The 23,465-nt window shown below is 47.5% G+C and overlaps 1 protein-coding gene across 1 annotated transcript; it reads left to right on the forward strand.

The window, feature by feature from the left end:
* The first annotated feature begins 763 nt into the window (after window positions 1–763).
* irs4b (insulin receptor substrate 4b) lies at window positions 764–22,339 on the forward strand. The gene is made up of 2 exons (XM_020503961.2): window positions 764–5,239; window positions 21,366–22,339. Exons 1-2 carry the CDS (start codon window positions 1,111–1,113, stop codon window positions 21,368–21,370), a joined length of 4,134 nt encoding a protein of 1,377 aa, XP_020359550.1. The 5' UTR covers window positions 764–1,110; the 3' UTR covers window positions 21,371–22,339.
* Window positions 22,340–23,465: the final 1,126 nt, after the last annotated feature.

Here is a 23,465-nt window from a genome sequence, read left to right on the forward strand (position 1 = left end):
AAAAAACAATTGGGCGAAATGCTTGTGCTTCTAGTTCTGACAGTGCAGTAATATCTAACAAGTAATCTAACAAATTCACAACGACTCCCTTACACACACAAGTGTAGAGGGATGAATAAGATGGCCACCAGCCGTCAATGTAAATAAGAATTTGTTCTTATCTGACTTGCCTAGTTAAATAAAGGTTAACTAACTCTTAGAAGCATTCCGAATATTGGCCCTGAAATAACCGGATAGGTGGGATTCATAGCATTACAATGGGTTTATAGGGTAGTCCCTGTCATGTTGCTTACACCTATCCAGTTCTTTGGGATCTGCAAAGTATACCAAAGTGGTAGGAGATAAGGAAATGTTTTAGGGCACATTTGGCCTTCAATGCCTACAAATAAGTAGCACAGGAGAAACTTGCAATATGAAACTTGCAAACTAAAACAGCACAGCCATTGGTCCATGTGGTCACACTGTGATTAGATAACCTCAACGTCAATCAACCATATTGTCCAATGAGAGTGGTAGCATCAACGAACGCCTATCACTCTACCGATAATCATTGGCCAGTCAAATGTCGATCATCACAATAACGTACCCTCCTCTTTTAACCTCAATGACACTCCGTGCGAGATCATTAGTCGACCGTATTGACGTAAAACACGAATCACCCTCAATTATTGGCTTTTTTACCTGTCAGTTCCTGTCACTCTTGCTGAACGACCAATGAGAAGCCCCGACTCGCTCATTATTCCTCCTGCTTATGGGTACGCGCTAGTCACGTGATGTTTGTGCTCCGCTCGGTAGAGTTGTGTACAGAGGGAGAAGGGGACTGATTGCTAGCTAACGATTAAAGAAACGGGATTGAACGTGGAAACATTTCACACGGTGGGCTTCCTTTCCTAAAAGCGTACATTGGATACCTGTTTGTGACGAAGAGGCCTGGACCGGCCGTTTTCAAACAGAACCAACATACATTTACGCTTGTATTGTAGCTAACCATCGCGCCGTGTAGCCACAGCACAACACAGCAGCGCCAGTCGGAGCCCGTCTCCAAAACAAGAATGGGGTCTAGGTCCACAGCACGGTGTAGGTAAAGTGACCTTTGGTTGTGTTTTCTAAATGGCAAATTTCACGAATTACCAAGAAAGCAAAGCGGCTATGTTGTTAGTGGAGACGCAACAGAGGGGCATCGGGACGAAACCAGCAGCAGCCAATGATGGAGACATCTCGGTCGGGGAACCCCCTTCCCCGTTATTGAATATCGGTGGCGTCGGGGCCAGCGGAGCTCGTTTCCATCAGCACTTGCCGCCCTCCAGCCACCATCACTACCCCCAGAGCTCGCTGCCCAAAGGACAACAACACCCGCTGTCGCACCACTACCAGGCGGCGACGGAGCATCATCTCTCTGTTGAAAACATCACGGCGTCCCCGGTAAGGAAAGCCTCGTCATCGTCTTTGAACCTGGTACAGCAGGACCCCGCTGCTAGCCACCACGCACTCGCTGCGTCGGTAAACGCGGCGTCGGCCGCGATACAACTAGCCGCGAATGCTAATGTTAGCGTGGCTACCTCAGAAGGTGTAGTGGACGACATTCAGAAGTGTGGCTATCTGCGGAAACAGAAACACGGCCACAAGAGGTTTTTCGTGCTGAGGGCGGCCAGCCACCTAGGCCTCAGTCGGTTGGAGTACTATGACAGCGAGAAAAAATTCCGTAACAGTCTGCGGTCTGCTGCTGCGGCAGCTGCAAACGGTACGGTCGCCCCTTCTCCCCCGAAAAGGGTGATCTATCTGTATCAGTGCTTCACTGTCAACAAACGAGCAGATTCCAAAAATAAACACCTCATAGCCCTCTACACTAAGGATGAATACTTTGCTATTGTAGCTGAAAACGAGCAGGAACAAGATGACTGGTATGTAGCGCTGAGTGAACTGATGAGTGAGGGGAAAAAGGGGCATCTAGACTCGGACGAGTTGGATGATGGCTACGGTACCGTCACACCAGGTACGGTTTTCAAAGAGGTGTGGCAGGTGAACGTGAAACCCAAAGGGCTGGGTCAGACCAAGAACCTCACAGGTGTGTATCGTTTATGCCTCTCTACTAAAACTATCCACCTGGTCAAACTAAACTCTGAGACGCCATGTGTCAACCTTCAGCTGATGAACATCAGACGCTGTGGACACTCAGAAAGCTTCTTCTTCATGGAGGTGGGTCGGTCATCCTCTATAGGCCCTGGGGAGATATGGATGCAGGTAGATGACTCTGTAGTGGCCCAGAACATGCATGAGACCATCCTGGAGACCATGAAGGCTCTGAAGGCCTTTGCTGAGATCCGCCCCAGGAGCAAGAGCCAATCTTCTGGCTCCAACCCCATCGCTTTTATCACCACCCGCCGTCACCTAGGTAACCTGCCTCCGAGCCAGACAGGTCTCCAGCGCCGCTCCAGGACTGAGTCGGTGGTTGGGACGCCGCCGTCGAGTAAGAGCTCTGGCGCCAGCGGCTATCGCTTCCGAACATCGAGCGAGGGTGAGGGGACGATGAACCGGCCATTCCGATCCGTTACCGGCAGCCTGATCCACCTGAACACTGCCCGGATACACCTGGGGCGCCAGGAGGGCGGGGTAGGGGCAGGGAATACCGGGAGCACCGGGGTTGTAGGGCGCTACGCCAGGGCACTACCAGGGTCCACCTACCACGCCCGCTCCGCCTCGCTCCCCGTCTCCCACTTTCCCTCCACCACCTCCCCTGTCAGCGTGTCCAGCAGCAGCGGGCATGGCTCCGTCTCCGATACCCTTACCCGGCCCTCCTCAGCGTCCATCTGTGGTTCCCCCTCCGACGGAGGCTTCAACTCCTCAGACGAGTACGGCTCCAGCCCTGGGGACTTCCGCTACTTCAGGGTCCGGAGCAACACTCCTGATTCCCTTGGCAACACCCCACCAATCAGAGAAGAGAACTGCATGAGCGACTACATGGCCATGGGCTGGCACCGTGAGGTGTTTGGAGCCGCCAGCGGTGGAGGGAGTAGCTCTGGCAGTGCGGAGACGCCCAACCGGGACGAGAGCACGTCGACGGATGACGACAGGTCCCTGAGGAGACGTACCCACTCGTTCACGCGGCCCGGGGGTCAGGGGGGTGTTGCCGGCAGCAGCAGTGGTGTGACGGTGTACCAGAAGATGACCCAGACCACCTTCTCGCTGGACGAGTCGGTGTCCGTGGGAGAGGCCCTGTCTCTCGGCCGCACCGACAGCATCACCCAGCCTTCCTCCTCTTCTTCTTCCCTCCGCTCTGACTACAGCTCCTGCTCCGAGCACAGCCAGGGCCGACCCCCTCCTTTTTCGGCCAAGGAGGACAGCGGCTACATGCCCATGTTGTGTGGGGTGGCAGCCTCACCCTGTGACGCACCGGACTACATGCCTATGCAACCCAGCTCCCCCTCTCTTCACCACCACCATCCCCAGCACTCCCACTCTCCCCAGGCCCCCCGCTCAGCCCAACAGCACACAGACCCCCGTGGCTACATGATGATGCTACCAGGGGGGCGGAACTCCTCTTCCCCAGTCCAGGCCTCCCCCAGCTCCCACAGCAGTAGCAGTAACATGGGTCTGGGTGGAGGTAGTGTCAGTAGTTCTGGTAGTATAGTGGAGCGGCCCGAGAATGGAGAGTACATGGACATGTCGTACAGCAGTAGCGGAGGAGGTGGAGGGGATGCGGCAGGGGGACGGAAGTTCTCCAACGAGGGGGGATACTACGCACTGAGCAACCCTGAAGGGAGAGACCCCAAATCATACAACTACAGCCCCTACTTCTCCCTGCCTCGCTCCTACAAGGCCCCCGCTGCGAGAGAGAGGGAACAGAGAGAGAGGGAACAGAGAGAGAGGGAACCGAGAGCGCATGATGAGTATGTACCCATGAGCTCCCCGGCAAAACCAGTCTACTCCCAGGTTGCTACCGGCAACGTCGGGGAGAGGGGTGTGACGACGAGGGGTGTTGGTAGTGGGGGGTCTGACACCCCTCACATCCTCCCTCACGGCTACCCGCCCCCTCCCTACGGGGTGCACCACCAAGCGGCTAACGGTGACCGTCGGACGACCCCGGTCCGGCCCAACCGCCTCCCCCTAGGGCGCCGCAGCTTCCACGGGTCACTGAGAGTCAGCGAGCCGGACGCCGCCGAGGTACTCTCCAGCCCTGGAGAGTACATCAACATCGAGTTTGGGGGCCGCTACGGACCCTCAACGGCCTGCCCCCTCTCTGCCCAGGATGGTTCACCCTCGGTGGGCTCTGCTGAGCAGCGCCACTCCCCTCCCCACCCCTATCCTCAGAACCAGGACTATATGAGTGTAGAGGTGGGGGTTGGAGGTGGGGGTGGTGATGGAGGACGCCTGGCTAAGAATAAGTCTCCCAGACCCTCACTGGTGGCTCCCTGGAACCCACCCAGCTACATCCGACCTCTTGCCGCTGGCGCCTCCGTGAGTGGGGCCCCTGGTTCTTCTGGAGCTCGATGGCGGACGGGGACAGATGACTACACAGATATGACCTTTAACCTCAGCAGTGGTGAGGAGTCACGGGGGTTACGGAGTAGTCCCACGGCCATGCTGCAGCACCTGTGTTTGATGGAGAGCTGCTACCCCCCCACCTTAACCCCCACCTCTGCCTCCCCTCCCTCCTCCAGCCCCCAGCTTGAGCCCATCAAGGTGATACGTGCGGACCCCCAGGGGCGACGCCGACACAGCTCCGAAACGTTTTCCTCATCCTCCACCTCCGGAGGAGTCGGAGCCACAAGCTCCAGCACCAACCCCAACCCCTCCTTGGGCTCAGCCAACCCCTCGGCCCTCAACGTAGCTCATCTGGCCGAGAGCTCCAAGTGGACCGGCTCTGGTTCCTTTGACAGTGTGTGGATGTGTGTTGAGGGGGTCGGGGGGGACTCGGCTGGTCTCCCTGCCCGTCCAGGGCCTTCTGATCTGGGCATTGCCTCAGCCTCATCTGTGTGTCCTCCTGGGGGTCGGATGTGCAGGAACATGTCTGTGGGGTATCAGAACGGACTCAACTACATCGCCCTGGAGCTGAGAGAGGACCGGGACTCTAACCCTCTACCCGTACCCCAGCAGCAGCAGGGAGGCACCGGGCATGGTACCGGGGTGACCCCCAACGCCCCCCAAGCCAGTAACCTGACTGTGCCAGTAGCAGAGGACAACGGAGCCTATGGCAGTATAGACTTCATCAAGTCAGACAGGATGACTGCCACGTCCAAGGGTGAGTGACAGAGGGATGGGGGGGGTATTTGGAAATAGCTACAGGATGGTTTTTCAATACTGTTGAAACTATTTATTTGAAGTTTTTCTATACATTTTAATATTTGTATCTACTTTTTAAAGTAAATACCAGCAGTCAACTTGTGCAACGTGTTAGGAGATAAAGCAGATGGCGTTCTTCATTTCACCTGTCACATTATTTAACGTTATGAAGTTTACCGTAGTTCCCCAGAACAGGTGAGCCAGTCAGGTGTTCGTTTGGAAAGAGCACAATGGGAGAAAGCCAGAGCAGGTGAGCCAGTCAGGTGTTTGTTTGTGAAGAGCACAATGGGAGAAAGCCAGAGCAGGTGAGCCAGTCAGGTGTTTGTTTGTGAAGAGCACAATGGGAGAAAGCCAGAACAGGTGAGCCAGTCAGGTGTTTGTTTGTAAAGAGCACAATGGGAGAAAGCCAGAGCAGGTGAGCCAGTCAGGTGTTTGTTTGTAAAGAGCACACTGGGAGAAAGCCAGAGCAGGTGAGACAGTCAGGTGTTTGTTTGTAAAGAGCACAATGGGAGAAAGCCGGAGCAGGTGAGTCCAGCTGTGTATTGACAGGGGTCTCGTTTTAAATTGAAAGTTAAGTGGTGTTTTGCTTCAATAGAGTGATCAGGGGCGTGCAACTGTAGTTTTCCTTCACATAAAATCCATTAGTGCAACACAGTCAGCAGAAAACGGATTCCTTTTCATCGGAGGACAGCAGAAGTGTAACGTTATTTGGCTGCCAGCCACACAAGTAGCTAAATGAGTTTACAGTGAAAAAGCAAGGTATGTTTTGCAACAACGATGCATGGCCATCATATTAAAGTTCATCATAGAATGTAGCCAGCTACATTCCCTCATGTTTTTCTTCAAGGTGAACTAGCATTCTACCAGAGAACAGTAGCTACACATCTGTCAGAGACCTGTTTGCTGATAGAATGCCCATTCGTGGAGAAGTGCAACAGAAGCACAAAGTTAGTCTGATCCTGAGGAGAAATTACAATAAGAAGCATTTTAGTTCTGTGTTTACAAAATGCAGCAAGATATTTCTTGTGTTGTTTAATAATTTTTTCCTGTCTGGAAAAACGAATAATTCTGCATTAACTAGCTGACTTAATAAGGTGACGGAGCATCATCATATTGTGTGTGTTTTAGTTTTTTTTACGTGTTCAGGAAGTCCCAGCCCTTTGGATGAGTTATCTGTACAGCTGGCACTGCTCTCTTTTCATTCTCTTGCATTTTTTCTCTCCTCTCTGTTGTCCGTCTGTTTGCTCCTCCCACATCATCTGTGAGCAGAGCAGGCAGGGCCGTTGCCATAGCGACTCCAGACTCCACACAGACGCAGCGTGTCTGCTACTATAGAGCCAGTACTGTTAATTTGCACAATTTCTCTCGTTCACATTCGCTTGTAAATGTCCAAACTCACCAAAAAGAACATTCGGTTGCTCCTACATATATATATATATCTAACTAACTATATGTGCTGGACTGCCTGTCTATGCAATTTGGTATTTTTTTTCCCGTTTGTCCTCGTTAGCATACTGAGCTAGCAGCTTACATGGAAATTCGCTATTACATGTGCTAATTTTGTTAGCATTCTGATAGACACCCAATGGGTTTATACTAAGCTGGTAATACAGTAAATCCCAGGGTAGAGAACACTAGTCTGTGTGTGCGCGTGCTAGCCCTCCAGTTGTCGGCATGCCCTGCAGTGCAAAAGGTAATAATGATAAGAGAGGGATTCTCACCTACTGTACTCCACACACTTCATTGACCCAGGTCCTGGCCATTGTGCCAAAGTGGGTCAAACAGTACCTATGGTAACTATGGAGAAACCTTGACCTGCAGTTGCCCGTGTGTGTGTTTCCACCAGAGAGAGTGTGAGTGTGTTTGTGTTCACTGCATTGACTCCTTGCTGCCCTCCTGGGCGAGGTCCTTCCTTAGTTTTGTTCCATTGGAAAACCAACACTCCGTCTGTGGGTGTCGTGTGGAGATGTGTGTGGTTTTCCATAGAAAAACCAACTTCTCCAATAAAGCTTGTCACTGTTTGAAGTGTTTCCACTGTCATACTAGTGTATGTGTGTGTGGAGTCATGCAGAGGGTCTTTGATGTGCTCTAATTGGCCCAGTGTGTCGGGGCACCACAGCAATAGAACAGAGCCACAGGAAATGCACCACTATCACAGGAATAAACTTCCTGTGACCTGCCTTCAGCAGCCAGCCAGGCCCATTTCAGCGCTCCTTCTGAAACAGGGAAGTAGGCTACTGGGTCCTGTTCGTTTGGGCATGCTGTAGCAAAACCTTTTTACATAGAGTAGCGAGTGTTAGCTAGCTAGCTAGCTAGCTGTGCCCTTTCCTATCCCACATCCAAGACCTCCTTCATAGTGTGACAGTGTGAGCCTAGTAGTTGTCTTGGTCTTGGAGCTGGGTTAAGGTCCTGTAGTAGAGATTGCTGAGAGCGTGAGCTAGCTGCTGCTGAGAGCGTGAGCTAGCTGCTGCTGAGAGCGTGAGCTAGCTGCTGCTGAGAGCGTGAGCTAGCTGCTGCTGAGAGCGTGAGCTAGCTGCTGCTGAGAGCGTGAGCTAGCTGCTGCTGAGAGCGTGAGCTAGCTGCTGCTGAGAGCGTGAGCTAGCTGCTGCTGAGAGCGTGAGCTAGCTGCTGCTGAGAGCGTGAGCTAGCTGCTGCTGAGAGCGTGAGCTAGCTGCTGCTGAGAGCGTGAGCTAGCTGCTGCTGAGAGCGTGAGCTAGCTGCTGCTGAGAGCGTGAGCTAGCTGCTGCTGAGAGCGTGAGCTAGCTGCTGCTGAGAGCGTGAGCTAGCTGCTGCTGAGAGCGTGAGCTAGCTGCCCTTTCCTATTTCACATCTATATTTACTGCTTTATTTTCAGACTGACAGTTATTTATGAGCTGGGTCTAGCAGTAGACATGTGTGTGCTTCATCCCAAATTGCACCCTGAGCCCTGGTCAAAAGTAGTGCACTGTGTAGGGAATAAGGTGCCATTTGAGACACAGAATGTGTACTGGCCCTAACGCAGGAAGGTGCACAGGCAACTGGATCGCCTTTCGTGTGTGTGTGTGTGTGTGTGTGTGTGTGCGAGAGCATGTTTGGTGTTGAACCTGAACTCTCTCTGATGTAAATACATACACACAGATGTTAAATATAATCTAAATATGTTAAAACAATTTTAATGTTTTAGTACGATGTAGATTATACCGCTGTCATTAATTGATGTATTGCTGTATAATAAGTTGCTATGACACATACAACAGGTAATCAACAAGGGACTATGCGTTCTATGGAAAAAAAATTATGAATGACGTGGAAGGTTTGTTCCACGACGTTCTAGCGATGTGGAACTGACCTTCCACAGTTGCATTGTTTTCCAGAGAACGCATAGATTTCCTAGTTATAATTTGAAATGTGTTAATTTGCCAGTAGAAATGTGTTCAACATCCACTGAAGTAGCTAACAAGTCTACTTGCTGCACCCTCGACAACCACTGTGATTATTATTATTTGACCCTGCTGGTCATCTATGAACATTTGAATATCTTGGCCATGTTCTGTTATCATCTCCACCCGGCACAGACAGAAGACTGGCCACCCCTTAGAGCCTGATTCCTCTCTAGGTTTCTTCCTAGGTTTTGGCCTGTCTTAGGGAGTTTATCCTAGCCACTGCTTCTATACCTGCATTGCTTGCTGTTTGGGGTTTTAGGCTGGGTTTCTGTACAGCACTTTGTGACATCAGCTGATGCAAGTGCTTCAAGTAGTGTTATCAGCCATTTCCATGGCAATGTAGTTTCATGTAGTTTCATTAGGCCTATATCGACTTGTATGTTAGTGTGTCCTTTGTTACTCATAGGTGAACGCACCCTGGCTTTGACTCAGACAGGAGATTTTCTCATGTAGGAGTATATTAGCCTCGTGACTAACAGGCTAGCTAGCTGTTTACTGTTGTAAATGGTGTGTGTGTGTGTACTATTCTCTAGGATTGGGATCATCAACTAGATTCAGCCGCGGGACGATTTTTTAAAATGTTATTTTCTTGAACGGATAGTTGGTGGGGCGGGAACGGTCACGTGTCTCTTTATTGTTCGTGGGAATACTTGCGAACAGATTTTTCCAATAATCTCTTAGAGCTGATTTCCTGGTGTTTTTTATAGTCTCGTGTCCAACAATATAAAACCAATAATAATCATGTCATTCTAAAATCACTCGTGGGCCATCCTGCTGTAGGATGTTGAATGACTGTGTGAGGGTTGTAGGCTTTGCTGGGGAGTGAATGTTCTCCCACATTCAGATAGGAGGAGGACGAATATGAAATTGGTTGAGTAATCAAATTCTTGGGTTACTAATGTGCCTCAAAGGGAAACAATCTACTCCAATGCTTTTTAAATTCATTGTTGGACATAAAAGACTGAAAAAACAGTAGCAAATCAGCACCAAGGGATTCTGATTTCTGAAATCTGTTCCAAAGTATTCCCACGCATAACAGAGAGGTGTGTGTGTGTGTGTGTGTACATTCTAGGTACATGCCATGTCATTTTTCCTCCAGAATTAAACTGGAATGTCCACTAGTGGCACTCTGAAGAGCCCAGGACATGATATAACAACTCCTGACACCCCTAGAGATGCCCTCTAGCACCTCTAACCCTCCACGAGACCTAAAAGTGCCCTCCACGAGACCTAAAAGTGGTTTAAAAGTGACAGTGGAATAGCCTAGTTATTGCTCTGGTTTTCCTGAGAGACTCGCCAGGGTCCGTTATGCCGGAATTGTGATCAGAGTGTCATCAATTAGAATATTCTAAACAGATTCAGAATGGGAAGGAATTCTACCTCCCCGTAAAGGGGCGTTCCTTATCAGCCAGTATATTCTACCTCCCCGTAAAGGGGCGTTCCTTATCAGCCAGTATATTCTACCTCCCCGTAAAGGGGCGTTCCTTATCAGCCAGTATATTCTACCTCCCCGTAAAGGGGCGTTCCTTATCAGCCAGTATTGCCAGATAGTATTGTCATTAACATAACGTGTGTGGTCCTGTACTGTAGTGTGTGTGTTACTGTGTGTGTGTTACTGTGTGTGTTACTGTGTGTGTTACTGTGTGTGTGTTACTGTGTGTGTGTTACTGTGTTACTGTGTGTGTGTGTGTTACTGTGTGTGTGTTACTGTGTGTGTTACTGTGTGTGTGTTACTGTGTGTGTGTTACTGTGTGTTACTGTGTGTGTGTTACTGTGTGTTACTGTGTGTGTGTTACTGTGTGTGTGTTACTGTGTGTGTGTTACTGTGTGTGTGTTACTGTGTGTGTGTTACTGTGTGTGTGTTACTGTGTGTGTGTGTGTGTTACTGTGTGTGTGTGTGTTACTGTGTGTGTGTGTGACTGTGTGTGTGTGTTACTGTGTGTGTGTGTTACTGTGTGTGTTACTGTGTGTTACTGTGTGTGTGTTACTGTGTGTGTGTTATTGTGTGTGTTACTGTGTGTGTGTGTTATTGTGTGTGTTACTGTGTGTGTGTTATTGTGTGTGTTACTGTGTGTGGTACTGTAGTGTGTGTGTGTTACTGTGTGTGTGTTACTGTACTGTAGTGTGTTACTCTACTGTAGTGTGTGTGTTACTGTACTGTATTGTGTGTGTGTTACTCTACTGTAGTGTGTGTTACTCTACTGTAGTGTGTGTTACTCTACTGTAGTGTGTGTTACTCTACTGTAGTGTGTGTTACTCTACTGTAGTGTGTGTTACTCTACTGTAGTGTGTGTGTGTGTGTGTTACTCTACTGTAGTGTGTGTGTGTGTGTTACTCTACTGTAGTGTGTGTGTGTGTGTTACTCTACTGTAGTGTGTGTGTGTGTGTGTGTTACTCTACTGTAGTGTGTGTGTGTGTGTTACTCTACTGTAGTGTGTGTGTGTGTGTTACTCTACTGTAGTGTGTGTGTGTGTGTTACTCTACTGTAGTGTGTGTGTGTGTGTTACTCTACTGTAGTGTGTGTGTGTGTGTTACTCTACTGTAGTGTGTGTGTGTGTTACTCTACTGTAGTGTGTGTGTGTTACTCTACTGTAGTGTGTGTGTGTTACTCTACTGTAGTGTGTGTGTGTTACTCTACTGTAGTGTGTGTGTTACTCTACTGTAGTGTGTGTGTTACTCTACTGTAGTGTGTGTGTTACTCTACTGTAGTGTGTGTGTTACTCTACTGTAGTGTGTGTGTTACTCTACTGTAGTGTGTGTGTGTTACTCTACTGTAGTGTGTGTGTTACTCTACTGTGTGTTACTCTACTGTGTGTTACTCTACTGTGTGTTACTCTACTGTAGTGTGTGTGTGTGTGTGTTACTCTACTGTAGTGTGTGTGTTACTACTGTAGTGTGTGTGTTTACTCTACTGTAGTGTGTGTGTGTTACTCTACTGTAGTGTGTGTGTGTTACTCTACTGTAGTGTGTGTGTGTTACTCTACTGTAGTGTGTGTGTGTTACTCTACTGTAGTGTGTGTGTGTTACTCTACTGTAGTGTGTGTGTGTTACTCTACTGTAGTGTGTGTGTGTTACTCTACTGTAGTGTGTGTGTGTTACTCTACTGTAGTGTGTGTGTGACTCTACTGTAGTGTGTGTGTGACTCTACTGTAGTGTGTGTGTGACTCTACTGTAGTGTGTGTGTGACTCTACTGTAGTGTGTGTGTGTGTGACTCTACTGTAGTGTGTGTGTGTGTGACTCTACTGTAGTGTGTGTGTGTTACTCTACTGTAGTGTGTGTGTGTGTTACTCTACTGTAGTGTGTGTGTGTGTTACTCTACTGTAGTGTGTGTGTGTGTTACTCTACTGTAGTGTGTGTTACTCTACTGTAGTGTGTGTTACTCTACTGTAGTGTGTGTGTGTGTTACGCTACTGTAGTGTGTGTGTGTGTTACTCTACTGTAGTGTGTGTGTGACTACTATTCCCTCACTGTATTGCCGTTCCTCCTTGTAGTTTGATCCTCCACAGATGGTCTTGATAAAAGAGCAGGTTTTTACTAATTTAGCTCTCTCCCTATAGGAATGTGATGTTAGCTACGTTTATTAGCCACACAGACACGGGGACATGGAGAGGGATAATGCAGAGGCAGTTGTTGTTGCTAATGTTTGCGCTGGGTGTGTTTTGGCATTGCTGGCTTCTAAATGGACACACACACTTGCTTTCTCTCGCTCTCTCTCCTTTTGTCCTTCTGAATTTCAAATTCAATAGGCCTATTTAGGGTGTGTGTGTGTGTCGGAGAAATTGTATTTTCACTGAACAAAAAATATAAATGCAACAATTCCAATGATTTTACTGAGTTACAGTTCATATAAGGAAATCGGTCAATTGTAATTAATTCATTAGGCCCTAATCTATGGATTTCACATGACTGGGCAGGGGAGCAGCCATGGGTGGGCAGGGGAGCAGCCATGGGTGGGCCTGGGAGGGCATGGGCCCACCCACTGGAAAACACGGAGGGCAATGTTGCCAAAGCGAAGTGTTACACACAAAAATTATGAAAAGAACGGTGACAGAAACAAAAATACTACCTATAAAAGCATAATGTATAAAACAAAGAAATATACAAAAATGTAAGTAAATGGCTCATGTTCAGAATCTAATTTGACAAACAATAAATGACTGGTGGTACTTATATTGTTTGTTACTTATTATACAGAAAATAGTAGGCTACATTCCATGTTTCCTGCCTTCGCTCGTCTCTCTCTGTAGCAGTTTCTCTCTCTGTAGCAGTTTCTCTCTCTGTAGCAGTTTCTCTCTCTGTAGCAGTTTCTCTCTCTGTAGCAGTTTCTCTCTCTGTCTATGTTAAGCCTGTGATTTTCCCATGTTTCCTGCATTAGCTCGTCTCTCTCTGTAGCAGTTTCTCTCTCTGTAGCAGTTTCTCTCTCTGTAGCAGTTTCTCTCTCTGTAGCAGTTTCTCTCTCTGTCTATGTTAAGCCTGTGATTTTCCCATGTTTCCTGCATTAGCTCGTCTCTCTCTGTAGCAGTTTCTCTCTCTGTAGCAGTTTCTCTCTCTGTAGCAGTTTCTCTCTCTGTAGCAGTTTCTCTCTCTGTCTATGTTAAGCCTGTGATTTCCCATGTTTCCTCCCTTAGCTTGTGGCAAGTTGTGACGTACTGTACTGCCAACTCTTTAACATCAGACCTTAGTTTGATTGTTCTGTGAATGTAGCACTTTTCAGTTTGAATTTAGGGAAGAAGGAATCTTCTATACTGAACAAAAATGGGGAGCCAGGCCCAGCCAATAAGAATCTGTTTTCCCCCACAAAATGACTTTATTACAGCAGTACTTGCCTGCCTCTCTCTCTCTCTCTCTCTCTCTGCCTGCCTCTGTCTTGTCTGTCTTCCTTTGTCTCTCTCTGTCTCTCTGTCTGTGTCTGTCTGTGTGTTAAGCCTGTGATTAGTTGATAATACCATTAGCTGCCTAAGACACAGAGTAGGGGGGGGGGGCTAATGCCCGGATTCTACAAATGTATAGGATGCATAAATGTGCCTTGCCCTACAAGGGTTGTGCTCCCGCGGAATTCAAATTAACATAATACAAAAATCCCCGTGGATATCGGTCTGTCTAAGCTAGAGAGATGTTGTTGCATGGCCTGCATCTCACTCCACTGCACCATCGATGTCGTCCTCCCGCACCTGCTTTAAAAGGACTGGTGTTTTTGTCAGACCATGAGACATCCAGTCAAAAGTTTTTTTTTTTCACTATTCTCTACATTGTAGAATAATAGTGAAGACATCAAAACTATGAAATAACACACATGGAATCATGTAGTAACCAAAAAAGTGTAAACCAATCAAAATATGTTTTATTTTTGAGATTCTTCAAATAGCCGCCCTTTGCCTTGATGACCGCTTTGCGTAGAGCTCCTCAAATGTTTTCCTTAGGTAAGGGCATACGTAAAGGGTTTTACGGTAGTTTGAAGGCATGTACAGCAGAAAGTCTCTGGTTACCATGGAGATGACCTAACTCACTGACTGAACTCTCCTCAAAGAGATCACATTTTAATTTGGGAGATCGCAGAACTGATACATTCAAGACGGGATAAACAAATATTCAGAAAATGATGAAACACATTTCTTTTAGTAAAAAAACAAACAAATTATTTCTATTACTTTCTAGCACATCAAGCTAACTAACAGGGTAGCCAGCTAGCTTTGTAACCATGGACTGTGTTTCTTCCATTGTGTATCTAAGCAGCTAGCCCGTTAGCTAGCTGCCTAGCTGGTGGAGGTTTTCCTTTTGAAACCAGGCCAGAGGAAAACAACATTCACCTCCACAAATGCTGTTTATCCTCATGGGCACCCTTTAACTTTTTCGCTTAATTGACTTAAAGTTCAGGAAACTTTATGGGAAAAGAGAAGGGGGAAATTAACTTTATAAATCTGTTTCATGTAACTGGGCCCAGACCTTTTGGCAGAGGTCAAATGAAAGGTTACAATAGCCAATGAAAGACTTTTGGTTGCATTTAAAAAAAATGATCTGGCTTTACATGTGGACATGTTGTATAACGCACCTTTAACAGAAAAACACTGGTGTAAAAAACACTGAAATTAAAAACAAATGACATTTTAAGTAGGCAGGCATCTGAAGAAGTAGGCATCTGAAAAATTACCTTTAACATTATGAATTAGGGTGTTTTGAATCCTACACGCACACTGGCACACTGATGGGGTCATGGAGGGTGATAGTACAGCGACACTAGTGGGATTTAAGAATGGCTCTTTATGATAGTACTTTGTGGGCATGGCTGGTTTCTAAATGTACTCACATGCACACAAACACACCTTTCGTTATCTCTTTTTCTCTCTCTTTCTCACTGTCTCTCTGACTGTCACAGACAGACCCTTATGCCAGTGTTTTTCAAACTTCTCCTCTGGGTCCCTCAGCCGTTCCATGTAATTCAATCTATTCCATAGCTAACACACCTGATTTCAATTGTCAACTCATCATAAAGCCCTTGAATGAGGTGAGCCAGTTCAGAGCTACAGTGAAATGTCTGGGGGTCCCCAAAGAGAGGTTTGGAATCCACTGCATGAAAGCTTTATTTATTTATTTTTGCCTGATTCTGTTTTGCTTTTTCCAAGTTATTTTTCTCTGCTCCAGGTTTCTGTTGTTCCAGGTTTCTGTTTTTCCAGGTTTCTGTTGTTCCAGGTATCTGTTTTTCCCCCGTGTTGTTCCAGGTTTCTGTTTCTCCCCCGTGTATTTCCAGGTTTCTGTTGTTCCAGGTTTCTGTTTCTCCCCCGTGTTGTTCCAGGTTTCTGTTTTTCCCCCGTGTTGTTCCAGGTTTCTGTTTTTCCCCCGTGTTGTTCCAGGTTTCTGTTTTTCCCCCGTGTTGTTCCAGGTTTCTGTTTTTCCCCCGTGTTGTTCCAGGTTTCTGTTTTTCCCCCGTGTTGTTCCAGGTTTCTGTTTTTCCCCCGTGTTGTTCCAGGTTTCTGTTTTTCCCCCGTGTTGTTCCAGGTTTCTGTTTTTCCCCCGTGTTGTTCCAGGTTTCTGCTCTCAAAATCACACACTTTATTTTTTTTTATAGAAAAACAAAAACATTTTGAATCACATCAGGAGACCACTTTTATGGTCTGGGAAAATATGGAAGAGAATTAGAATTTGAGGTGTATTTCCCCTTTAATGGGTAACTATCCAATACACACAGGTCCAGGTTTGAGGCCGTCATTGTAAATAAGAATTTGATCTTAACTGACTTGCCTAGTTAAATAAAAAGGTTACATTTAATGCAAGTGCCACCACCCAGAGACTGTTGTTTTGGATTACTGTGTTTCTGTAGCGCTCATGTTATTTGCATAGTTTGCAAAACAAGTGGCCACTGGATATCTGCAAATAATCATATCCTTCTGCCAGGTAGGCAAAGACTACTCTGTAGTTACCATTTATTTGGAAAGGCTTTCCATCAACCTGGTTATCAGTAGCAGCAACGCTAACAGCTACACAAAGTATGGACTAGACATACGAGAGTTGCACACAAACAGATGGGGTCCTTACCTGTGCCCCTTTAGGACGTGGCAGGAGAATGCCACTTGACATGTTGACATGGATGGCATTTCCACTTAAGTGTCATGCATCCCACCATTTTCATCAGGATATTTAGGCTACCTATTGGACTTAAGCCCCTTGGATGGAACTGACCCCAAGTCCCAAACTAGAGGGGGAGGAGGAAGGGTGAAGAAGAGTAGTGTCTAATTGGTCTACAATGTAGCTAATTCCTTCTCCTTTTTTCTCTTCCGCCCGGCTTCAGCAGTCTTCTCAGGTCAACCTATTTCTCTCTGTCTGTCTTTCTCTCTGTCTCTCTGTCTCTCTCTCTCTCTCTGTCTCTCTCTCTCTCCTTCTTTGCCAAATAACAGGTAGGGTTCAGGGAGAAACAGATGTGATAGAAAGAGGAAAGTGAGAGGGGCAGAGAAGGGTGAGAGAGATGGGAATTGGAGAGGATAGAGAGACCGACAGGACAGTGGCAAAGCTAACTGAAAAGTTTTCTTGTGTTGTACCACAGACAGTAGCTATCGGCTTACAGGCTAATCAGAGGTACTTAAACTGTAAGCTGATTTTAAAACCTGACCATTAACCTCATACCTGACCCAGACCTGACCATTAACCTCATACCTAACCCAGACCTGACCATTAACCTCATACCTAACCCAGACCTGACCATTAACCTCATACCTAACCCAGACCTGACCATTAACCTCATACCTAACCCAGACCTGACCATTAACCTCATACCTAACCCAGACCTGACCATTAACCTCATACCTAACCCAGACCTGACCATTAACCTCATACCCAACCCAACCCAGACCTGACCATTAACCTCATACCTAACCCAGACCTGACCATTAACCTCATACCCAACCCAGACCTGACCATTATTCTCATACTCAACCCAGACCTGACCATTAACCTCATACCTAACCCAGACCTGACCATTAACCTCATACCTAACCCAGACCTGACCATTAACCTCATACCCAACCCAGACCTGACCATTAACCTCATACCCAACCCAACCCAGACCTGACCATTAACCTCATACCTAACCCAGACCTGACCATTAACCTCTTACCTAACCCAGACCTGACCATTAACCTCATACCTAACCCAGACCTGACCATTAACCTCATACCTAACCCAGACCTGACCATTAACCTCATACCTAACCCAGACCTGACCATTAACCTCCTACCCAACCCAACCCAGACCTGACCATTAACCTCCTACCCAACCCAACCCTGACCATTAACCTCCTACCCAACCCAACCCAGACCTGACCATTAAACTCATACCTAACCCAGACCTGACCATTAACCTCCTACCCAACCCAACCCAGACCTGACCATTAACCTCATACCTAACCCAGACCTGACCATTAACCTCATACCTAACCCAGACCTGACCATTAACCTCATACCTAACCCAGACCTGACCATTAACCTCATACCTAACCCAGACCTGACCATTAACCTCATACCTAACCCAGACCTGACCATTAACCTCATACCTAACCCAGACCTGACCATCAACCTCATACCTAACCCAGACCTGACCATTAACCTCATACCTAACCCAGACCTGACCTTTAACCTCATACCTAACCCAGACCTGACCATTAACCTCATACCTAACCCAGACCTGACCATTAACCTCATACCTAACCCAGACCTGACCATTAACCTCATACCCAACCCAGACCTGACCATTAACCTCATACCCAACCCAGACCTGACCATTAACCTCATACCTAACCCAGACCTGACCATTAACCTCATACCAAACCCAGACCTGACCATTAACCTCATTCCCAACCCAGACCTGACCATTAACCTCATACCTAACCCAGACCTGACCATTAACCTCACACCTAACCCAGACCTCACCATTAACCTCATACCTAACCATTAACCTCATACCTAACCCAGACCTGACCATTAACCTCATACCTAACCCAGACCTGACCATTAACCTCATACCCAACCCAGACCTGACCATTAACCTCATACCTAACCCAGACCTGACCATTAACCTCATACCCAACCCAGACCTGACCATTAACCTCATACCCAACCCAGACCTGACCATTAACCTCATACCTAACCATTAACCTCATACCTAACCCATACCTAACCATTAACCTCACACCTAACCCAGACCTGACCATTAACCTCACACCTAACCCAGACCTGACCATTAACCTCACACCCAACCCAGACCTGACCATTAACCTCATACCTAACCCAGACCTGACCATTAACCTCATACCCAACCCAACCCAGACCTGACCATTAACCTCATACCCAACCCAGACCTGACCATTAACCTCATACCTAACCCAGACCTGACCATTAACCTCATACCTAACCCAGACCTGACCATTAACCTCATACCTAACCCAGACCTGACCAGGAACCAAACGGGCCGAAAGGGGGAGGGACCTACCTGAATTTGTCCGATTTAAAAAAGAAATAATAATAATACTGGTAGTTCCTTTTGTAAAATGTTTGGCTATGGCGTGCACTAATGAATACAACTCAGTGTAACCCAGTTAGGCCTAACCAAACTAAAATAAACTGGCTACCTCTGGTTGTGGCTTCACTGCCTATGATGATGAAAAGGACTGGACATTCACTAGCTAGCCTGGCAGCTTACTTAGTAACAGCACAAAACCAAAGGGGTTTCTAATTGTTATTTGCGTTCTGAAGAGGGCTCGAATGGTCATGTGATGTTCACTCTCATAGCTTACTGTAGGTTAACTGGCTTCTATTCTGTCATATCAAACGTTTCCCATGAGCCAATGAGGTGTTTAGTTTTGACAGTGTGTGAAATCATGTCGACTGGCTGGCGGTTGTTTTTTAGGGCCGAAGCCTTCGAGAGATTTAGCTTGGACAAACACTTACCCAGGCGCCAGACTCGTAATGCAGGTGGTCTAGGGATGTTGTTTGGAAATATGCAGGCATTTTATTGCTGGGGGGGGGGGGCAGTTGTGGGAGTCTGAGGAGATTGTTATGGTCAAGGTCAACTGACGTAACAATTAACCGAAGACCTCTGTCCACCTCCTCTCACTATCTCTGTCTTTCTGTGTCTCCTGTCTCCCCCCCTGTAACCGACAGATAGAAAGCGTTAGCCAGCATTCCTGTCTCTTCTCCCCCCCCCCCGTAACAGACAGATAGAAAGCATTAGCCAGCATTCCTGTCTCTTCTCCCCCCCCCCTGTAACAGACAGATAGAAAGCGTTAGCCAGCATTCCTGTCTCTTCTCCCCCCCCTGTAACAGACAGATAGAAAGCATTAGCCAGCATTCCTGTCTCTTCTCCCCCCCCCCTGTAACAGACAGATAGAAAGCGTTAGCCAGCATTCCTGTCTCTTCTCCCCCCCCCTGTAACAGACAGATAGAAAGCGTTAGCCAGCATTCCTGTCTCTTCCCCCCCCCCCCCGTAACAGACAGATAGAAAGCATTAGCCAGCATTCCTGTCTCTTCTCCCCCCCCCCTGTAACAGACAGATAGAAAGCGTTAGCCAGCATTCCTGTCTCTTCTCCCCCCCCCCGTAACAGACAGACAGAAAGCATTAGCCAGCATTCCTGTCTCTTCTCCCCCCCCCTGTAACAGACAGATAGAAAGCGTTAGCCAGCATTCCTGTCCCCCCCCCCTGTAACAGACAGATAGAAAGCGTTAGCCAGCATTCCTGTCTCCCCCCCCTGTAACAGACAGATAGAAAGCGTTAGCCAGCATTCCTGTCTCCCCCCCCCCCCCTGTAACAGACAGATAGAAAGCGTTAGCCAGCATTCCTGTCTCCCCCCCTGTAACAAACAGACAGAAAGCATTAGCCAGCATTCCTGTCCCCCCCCCCCCCCCGTAACAAACAGACAGAAAGCGTTAGCCAGCATTCCTGTCTCCCCCCCGTAACAAACAGACAGATAGAAAGCGTTAGCCAGCATTCCTGTCTCCCCCTGTAACAGACAGACAGAAAGCGTTAGCCAGCATTCCTGTCTCCCCCCCCCCCCTGTAACAGACAGAAAGCGTTAGCCAGCATTCCTGTCTCCCCCCCTGTAACAGACAGATAGAAAGCGTTAGCCAGCATTCCTGTCTCCCCCCCGTAACAAACAGATAGAAAGCGTTAGCCAGCATTCCTGTCTCTCCAGCCCACAGCTGAAGCTCTCTCAAAGCACCTGTATTATGACCCAGCAGCAATTGTTATAACGGGACAAAGCCTAGCTGTGGGTCCACACACACAGACTCGCACAGACACACACACACTCGCAACAGACTCTCTCAACAGACTCTCTCAACAGACTCTCTCAACAGACTCTCTCAACAGACTCTCTCAACAGACTCTCTCAACAGACTCTCTCAACAGACTCTCTCAACAGACTCTCTCAACAGACTCTCTCAACAGACTCTCTCAACAGACTCTCTCAACAGACTCTCTCAACAGACTCTCTCTACAGACTCTCTCTACAGACTCTCTCTACAGACTCTCTCTACAGACTCTCTCTACAGACTCTCTCTACAGACTCTCTCTACAGACTCTCTCTACAGACTCTCTCTACAGACTCTCTCTACAGACTCTCTCTACAGACTCTCTCTACAGACTCTCTCTACAGACTCTCTCTACAGACTCTCTCTACAGACTCTCTCTACAGACTCTCTCTACAGACTCTCTCTACAGACTCTCTCTACAGACTCTCTCTACAGACTCTCTCTACAGACTCTCTCTACAGACTCTCTCTACAGACTCTCTCTACAGACTCTCTCTACAGACTCTCTCTACAGACTCTCTCTACAGACTCTCTCTACAGACTCTCTCTACAGACTCTCTCTCGCAACAGACTCTCTCTACAGACTCTCTCTCGCAACAGACTCTCTCTACAGACTCTCTCTCGCAACAGACTCTCTCTCGCAACAGGCTCACATACACATAACAGACACAGGGCCGGTCAGAGCCGAGACCAGCCTACTACCAGAAGGTGCGTGTGTGAAACCACTAACCAGGTTAGCTGAGGCCATGCAGGGACCTGCGTCTTCACCAACCGTTTTGGTGACGTTAACTGATCATCTCTCTGTCTCTCTCTCTCTGTCTGTCTGTCTGTCTCTCTCTTTCTCTCTCTCTCTCTCTTTCTCTTTCTCCAGACTGATGGAGGAAGCTGAGAAGGGAGCATCACAGACTCCCTCTACCGTGGCCTTCAACACCCCCACACCACACTTTGATCTTCAACCTCTCAACCTCGACCTCAAGGACTCCAGCCCACGAGGTCACGCCCCCTCTGAACAACAACAACCGCAACATCACCAAGACGACAGAAAACGAAGACTGAATGCGCCACATTTGTGTTTAATAATTTCATTTTTTTTGCAAACTTTTTTTATTTTTGATATATCTAAAAAAAACAATCCTTCTCAGACCCGGTTCTGAGGCTGCTGTCAATGTTACTGGACTTTAGTTCTGTCTTTCTTTCTGATCTAACAGTACGAAAAGGGAGCTTCGCTGAAACACTTGAGTATGGCTGTATAACAACAATAAGTCCTAGAGACGGGGTGCAGACTGGTCAGTACAGATTTCTCTCCAGACTTCAACACTACTATATTTATAGGTTTCAGGTGTGTTCATTATGTTAACAGGATTGTATTGAGTATTTTTGTACAGCTAATAACATGGAACGGTACTGGACTCAACGATGGTCCCAGTTTTCCTGATGAAAAATATTTTACGTAAAAGAAGCAGGTACTTTATTTCCACATAAGGCCCTTTTTAACACAGGTCTGGTACTGTGTGTGTGAGACGCTTACACACACACACACACACACACACACACACACACACACACACACACGTCAGTGTGTCCTGTTGAGGCTAGGCGACACCCACTGTTTCTGTGAATCCACTAGTCAGTCAGTAGAGCTGCTGGGTCACACACACACACACACACAGGGGTGCTGGATGCTGTCAGGTTTTCCAGTAACCTGACTCTACCCCCAAGGTGCTGGGCATACTTGCCCCCCTGTGCAACACACATACACACTCAATACACACGGACACACTTACACACTCAATACACACACACTTACACACTCAATACACACACGGACACACACTTACACACTCAATATACACACACGGACACACACTTACACACTCAATATACACATACTGACACACACGGATACACACATACACACACGGACACACTCAATACACACACTGACACACACATACACACACGGACACACTCAATACACACTGACACACATACACACTCAATACACACTGACACACACATACACACACGGACACACTCAATACACACACTGACACACACACGGATACACACATACACACACGGACACACTCAATACACACACTGACACACACACACACACACACGGACACACTCAATACACACTGACACACACACTGACACACACGGACACACTCAATACACACTGACACACACATACACACTCAATACACACTGACACACACATACACACACGGACACACTCAATACACACTGACACACACACTGACACACACGGACACACTCAATACACACTGACACACACGGACACACTCAATACACACTGACACACACATACACACTCAATACACACTGACACACACATACACACACGGACACACACACGGATACACACACGGCCACACACACTCAATACACACACGGATACACACAATACGGACACACACTCAATACACACACACGGATACACACAATACGGACACACACTCAATACACACACACGGATACACACAATACGGACACACACACGGATACACACACACGGACACACTCAATACGGACACACACACACGGATACACACACACAGACACACTTAATACACACACTCACAGACACACTTAATACACACACGGACACACTCAATATACACACAGACACACTTAATACACACACACACACTCAATACACACACGGACACTCAATACACACACGCATACACTCCATACACGGACACACACACACACACACACTCAATACACAGACACACACACACTCAATACACGGACACACACACACTCAATACACGGACACACACACACACACACACTCAATACACGGACACACACACACACTCAATACACGGACACACACACACACACACTCAATACACGGACACACACACTCAATACACGGACACACACACACACACTCAATACACGGACACACACACTCAATACACGGACACACACACAC

Source organism: Oncorhynchus kisutch, linkage group LG16, assembly GCF_002021735.2.
Source record: "Oncorhynchus kisutch isolate 150728-3 linkage group LG16, Okis_V2, whole genome shotgun sequence".
Lineage (NCBI taxonomy): Eukaryota > Metazoa > Chordata > Actinopteri > Salmoniformes > Salmonidae > Oncorhynchus > Oncorhynchus kisutch.